Below are 5,536 nucleotides of genomic sequence, written 5' to 3'. Positions count from 1 at the left end.
GCGCGTGGCCCCCGAGGCCGGTCAGGCTCCCCACCCGGCGGGTCTGGGCGCCTGCGGCGGCGGGGCGCGGAGGAGGGCCCCCTCTCCCCGAATACAGTTCTCCCCGCCGGGCGCCCCAGTCTCCCCGTGTCTTTCTCCTTAGGTTTTCCACCTCGTTGGGACCCCCGCACAACTATGTCCATCCTCTACGTCTCCCCGCACCCAGATGCCTTCCCCAGCCTCCGAGCCCTCATAGCCGCTCGCTACGGGGAGGCTGGCGAGGGTCCGGGCTGGGGCGGAGCCCACCCGCGCATCTGTCTCCAGCCGCCCCCGACCAGTCGGACCCCTTTCCCCCCACCCCGCCTGCCCGCGCTGGAACAGGGGCCGGGCGGGCTCTGGGTGTGGGGGGCCACGGGGGCCACGGCCGTGGCCCTGCTGCTGTGGCCGGCAGGCCTGGGGGGCCCTGGGGGTAGCCGCGCAGCTGTCCTGGTCCAACAGTGGGTGAATTACGCCGACACCGAGCTGGTCCCCGCTGCCTGCGGGGCGGCGCTGCCAGCCCTGGGACTCCGGAGCTCTGCCCAGGACCCCCAGGTGAGCGGCCGGAGGGGAGAGGGGCGCGGGATACTCAGAGGAAGGCAGCAGGACTGGATGGATAACGAGACAGGAGGGTGGCTAGTGCGGTGTGGACGAGATCGGTCAGCACGCAAACTGCCAGCCTCGGTACCCCTGGGCGTGATCCTCAGACCCAGCCTTGGTGTTCCGAAGCGTGTGAACACCGAAACGCGAGCTGATGTAATGCCTGCCTCGCTGAGTTAGCTTAGAGGCGCGGAGCACATAGTCCTAACGTCTGAGCAAAAGTCTGATGAGTCTGAAACTGCTGGAAACAGATTGCGCTGAACTCGTAGAAAATACTGGGTGAGGAAGAGATGGCAGTTGCTGGAAAGAGTAAAGGAGAAATGAAATGAGGGAAGGAAATAAGGGAGGGAGAGAGCCGCACCAAGTAATCCCTGTAAATCCTTCCAGAGCAGGGCCTGCCATGGTGTGTTCACAGCCTCGCCTCCTTGCAGCTTTGAGCACGGTGGATATTTAACACTATTTCCTGAATGACTATGTAACATAGATCCCGGGTTGCTCTATCCCCTTTCCATACCTGAAAAAACAAAGGGACTTCAGGAAGTTTGTGGGGGAAAAAAAAACAGAATTAGGGGCCAGCAGATGGCATAATGGTTTAAGTTGCTGGACTCCCACTGAGTGGACGGTAGTTCGAGTCCTGGACCTGATGGCTTAAAACTCAGGCCCAGTGCATATGCATGCATGCCTAAGATCCTGAGAGGAGAATGGAGGGGAAGGGATTGTGATGTGGCCGCCCCACCCAGGAGATGATTTCTCACTCTCTGTCTCTGTCTCTCTCTGCCTATGCAACGAGTGCATGCGCCCTACAGCAAAAATCTCTCAGTCTGTCAAGTTGGGCATGGTGGTTAGGGTGCTGGGCTCCTACATAGCTGATGAAGGTTCGAGTCCCGGACCTGGTAGCTTACTTTCTTACTTTCTCTCTTTCTCTCCCCGCCCAGTGAATATGTGTGCCCTGCAGCAAATTAATAGTAATAATAATGATAAATTAATAACTAGCTTTAAAACTCTCTCTCAAAAGGAAAATAGAATTAAAGAATGAGTTTATTTTAGCACAGAAATTGAAATCTATGTTGTGCTCTCTCTCAAAAGGAAAATAGAATTAAAGAACGAGTTTATTTTAGCACAAAAATTGAAATCTGTGTTTTCATAGTATTTTTATAATATGCCGTTTCCATGAACTTTTTGAAGACTTCACAGCGTCTCCAAATTTACAGCTCCCCGCAGCGTACTGTGTTTTGTTTTGTTTTGTTTGGAGTTAAGAAAAATAAGTAAGACGTTATGTGTTTGCTCAGTTACTTTTGTCCCTGCTAGAGCGTAGACTACTAGGACAGGGCTCCTTCTGTCGTTCCGTAGGGAGGTGGTTAGTAAATGTTCACTGATGCCTTGGACAATCACTGTCTTTGGGGTGCAGGGACCTCAGCCTGGAGAATCTGTGTTACCTGATGTATAGTGTTTACTCTAACTTCTGTGTGTGTGTTGTTGTATTTTTGTTTTGTTTCTGAGAGAGAGATTTTTGCTGCAGAGTGTGTGCACTGATCTAAAATAGAAAGCAAGAAATGGCAGGTATCACAGCAAAATGGCAATACGAGTAATTCAGCATTTATTTCGAGTAGTATCAAAATACCATTAAAAACATGAGTGTTTTTTTTTTTTTTTTTTTTTAATTGCTAGTTTTAAGCTGCCAGGTCCAGGACTTGAATTGTGGTCAGCTACATGGGAGTCCAACAACGTAACCATTATACCATTTGCTGGTCCCACTTCTGTGTTTCATGTGTTGCATCCGACACATAAGAAGTGTCTGGTAATATTTACTGGATAAATCAGATGTATTTTTTTAAGATTTATTTATTTAAATTTATTTATTAACTCAGGCAGAAGAGGGAGAGGGAGAGCGAGAAAGCAACTCACTAGGTCTGGGACTTGAATTGCTGCCAGCCGTGTGCAAGTCAAACACCTTAACCACCACGCCACCTACTGACACTCCCCGTTTTTAAATTACGACCACTTGACTGAAGAAGAAACTGGCTGCTAGTGATTTGTGGAAGCGGAGGGTGGCTGAATGGGTTGGCCTTGAGTGAGAGGTGACACGGGAATTGAGTTGAGACGGGCCCATCCTCATCTCCATGTCCTTTCTCCTTCCTGCCAGGCTGCACTGGGGGCCCTGGGCAGGGCCCTGAGCCCCTTGGAGGAGTGGCTTCGGCTGCACACCTACTTAGCTGGGGAGGCCCCCACGCTGGCTGACCTCGCGGCTGTCACAGCCTTGCTGCTGCCTTTCCGATACGTGAGTCACTCGAGGCCTGGGAGGGAGGAGACTGGTCCCCTTAGAACCCACTGCAGGGCGACTAAGGATAGTCGTTTCCTGTCGCAGGTCCTGGACCCCTCTGCCCGCCGAATCTGGGGTAATGTGACTCGCTGGTTTACCACATGTGTCCGGCAGCCAGAATTCCGGGCCGTGCTGGGTGAAGTGGTTCTGTACTCAGGGGCCAGGCCTCTCTCCCAACAGCCAGGTGAGGACGTGAGGACGAGTGGGGAGCAGGGAGATAGGGGCTCCCCGGGGCCTCCATGTAATTCACGTTTTTCTCTCAGGACCTGTGGGAGGGCAGGAGGGAGGTCAGCATGGGTGAACCTGTGGGCTGCTCAAGAGCCCACCTGAAACGTGATAGCTGTGTCTACAGGGGAGCCCCTGCTGGCTGGGCCTGAATCCCTGTGCCTTCTTCCAGGCCCTGAGCCCCTGCTGGCTGGGCCTGAATCCCTGTGCCTTTCTCCAGGCCATGAGCCCCTGCTGGCTGAGCCTGAATCCCTGTGCCTTTCTCCAGGCCCTGAGCCCCTGCTGGCTGAGCCTGAATCTCTGTGCCTTTCTCCAGGCCCTGAGGTCCCCGCACCTCCAAAGACAGCTGCTCAGCTCAAGAAAGAGGCAAAAAAACGGGAGAAGCTGGAGAAATTCCAGCAGAAGCAGAAGATCCAACAGCAGCAGCCCCCTCCAGGGGAGGTGAGAGGCTGAGGGTGGAGTGGGAAGGAAGGTTGGTGCCTGGGCGTGCTGGCTCACGGGGGGGCCTGGGCCTGTATTCTCTTCCTCCCAAGCAGAAGAAACCAAAACCGGAGAAGAAGGAGAAACGGGATCCTGGGGTCATTACCTATGACCTTCCGACACCACCTGGGGAAAAGAAAGGTACTAGGAAGGAGCGGGGACCCGCCCCCTTCAACCGTTTCTTCAAGGTTTTACCCCTTCTTGCTCTGTCCTATCCCACCCTTTTGCTCCTTGGAGCCCTGAGCCGGTCCTGAGATGTGAGCGGCAGAGGCCCTGGCCCTTCCCAGCTGCCCCCTGCCTCAGCCGCGCCCTCCCCACCTCTCCCGCAGATGTCAGCGGCGCCATGCCCGACTCCTACAGCCCTCAGTATGTGGAGGCGGCCTGGTACCCTTGGTGGGAGCAGCAGGGGTTCTTCAAGCCCGAGTATGGAGTGAGTGGGCATACTGCCCGGGGCGGGAGGGAATGGGGAAGGGCAGGGCTGAAGTTCGCATTGCCTGGGAGGGGGCTGGGAGAGGTGACCGGAGGCCTCAGCACGTGCCCACCCTTCTCTGTCATCAGCGGCCTAGCGTGTCAGCACCAAATCCCCGAGGCGTCTTCATGATGTGTATCCCACCCCCCAACGTGACAGGCTCTCTGCACCTGGGCCATGCGCTCACCAACGCCATCCAGGACTCCCTGACTCGATGGTGAGCTGTGTGCCTGCCGCCTAGCTGGCTCGCGCCTCCCCTGGGGACCTCTGCCCCTCTGGCCTTGGCTCTCAGCTCTGCCCTCTAGTGGTGCCCTCTGCTCTCCAGTCCTCATCTGTATCCAGTAATCCCGTCCAGCGCTCCGACTCCTCTCCTCCTCTTTGTCCTGAAGTAACGTTGTTTTGACTTTAACAAGGTGTGTGTTGAATAGGTTACTGTCGTAAGATGTTAAAAGTTTCAAGTCTCCTTAACCAGCCTCCTCCAGACCCACTTCCTCCCAAGATGTCACCACTCGCATCCTCCGATGTGTGTCTTTCTAGATCTCTCTACAAGTTTGTAGTTGCCCTTTCAGGTGAATTTTTTCGGGGTTTTTCTTTATTCGTGATGGAATGTGTGCTCACGCACGTGACTGAGAGCGAGAGAGATGAGCTTCCTCCGCAGGGGCTGGTCCACATCATCCCCCGTCCTCCGGCCCTCCGCTCTCCAGCCCCTCAGCTCTTGGCACCACTCCATGTGCCCAGCGTGTTTCTGACTGGGCCGGAATTGGAGCCACGTGGTATCCAGCTTCTCTTGGGGGATACGTTACTGTTATGCCCCACGTGGTATCCAGCTTCTCTTGGGGGATACATTTCTCTTATGCTATGAAGCTGGCCCCCTCTTTTCCATTTTTTACTGTAAAGGGCTTACCCAAACATGTTATTCTGTAAGTTTCTTCTTACACCCCAGTTTCTGTTGGAGATTTTTATCGTTTTTCCTATGTAGGCCAACTTCATTCTTTTTATGCTCTACAGCATCAATGTTACCATAGCAGAGTGAGTTTTTATTTTTTAAGAATTATTTGGGACCAGCAGATGGCATAGTAGTCACGTTGCTGGACTCCCACATGGCTGACCACGTTTCCAGACCCAGACCTGGTGGCTTGAAAATCATTCCAGGCACATGTGTGTGCATGCCTAAGAACCTGGGGGGAGAATGGAGGAGAAGGGATTGTGGTGTGGCCATCCCTTTGCGGGGTGATTTCTCACTTTCCCTCTCACTATGTCTGTCTGTCTCTCTCTCCAGAGAGCATATGTGCCCTAAGGCAAAAAACCTCTTTTTTAAAAAGTCTTTTTTTTCTTTTAATTATTTTATTCAACTTTCTTCCTTTCTTTGTTTCCTTATTTATTTAAATTTGACCAGAGAGAGAGAGAGAAAGTGAGAAAGCAAGCCA

General features: G+C 53.5%; 1 protein-coding gene across 2 annotated transcripts in view; it reads left to right on the top strand.

Annotated features, from left to right (window-relative positions):
• The first annotated feature begins 106 nt into the window (after nt 1–106).
• VARS1 (valyl-tRNA synthetase 1) overlaps nt 107–5,536 on the top strand; it is a 20,044-nt gene continuing 14,614 nt past the window's right edge. The window contains exons 1-7 of one of the 2 annotated variants that reach the window (XM_006154291.3): nt 107–570; nt 2,759–2,893; nt 2,981–3,119; nt 3,477–3,601; nt 3,697–3,781; nt 3,970–4,070; nt 4,199–4,326. In XM_006154291.3, coding sequence (XP_006154353.1) covers nt 175–570; nt 2,759–2,893; nt 2,981–3,119; nt 3,477–3,601; nt 3,697–3,781; nt 3,970–4,070; nt 4,199–4,326 — 1,109 coding nt within the window. In that variant the 5' untranslated portion in view covers nt 107–174. Of the gene's footprint in view, nt 571–2,758; nt 2,894–2,980; nt 3,120–3,476; nt 3,602–3,693; nt 3,782–3,969; nt 4,071–4,198; nt 4,327–5,536 lie in introns of both variants that reach the window. The other variant, XM_027774123.1, reaches the window with a different exon arrangement.

This window comes from Tupaia chinensis, unplaced genomic scaffold (assembly GCF_000334495.1).
Source record: "Tupaia chinensis unplaced genomic scaffold, TupChi_1.0 Scaffold000403_1, whole genome shotgun sequence".
Classification (NCBI taxonomy): domain Eukaryota; kingdom Metazoa; phylum Chordata; class Mammalia; order Scandentia; family Tupaiidae; genus Tupaia; species Tupaia belangeri.
This window is presented reverse-complemented; position numbering and strand designations above follow the sequence as displayed.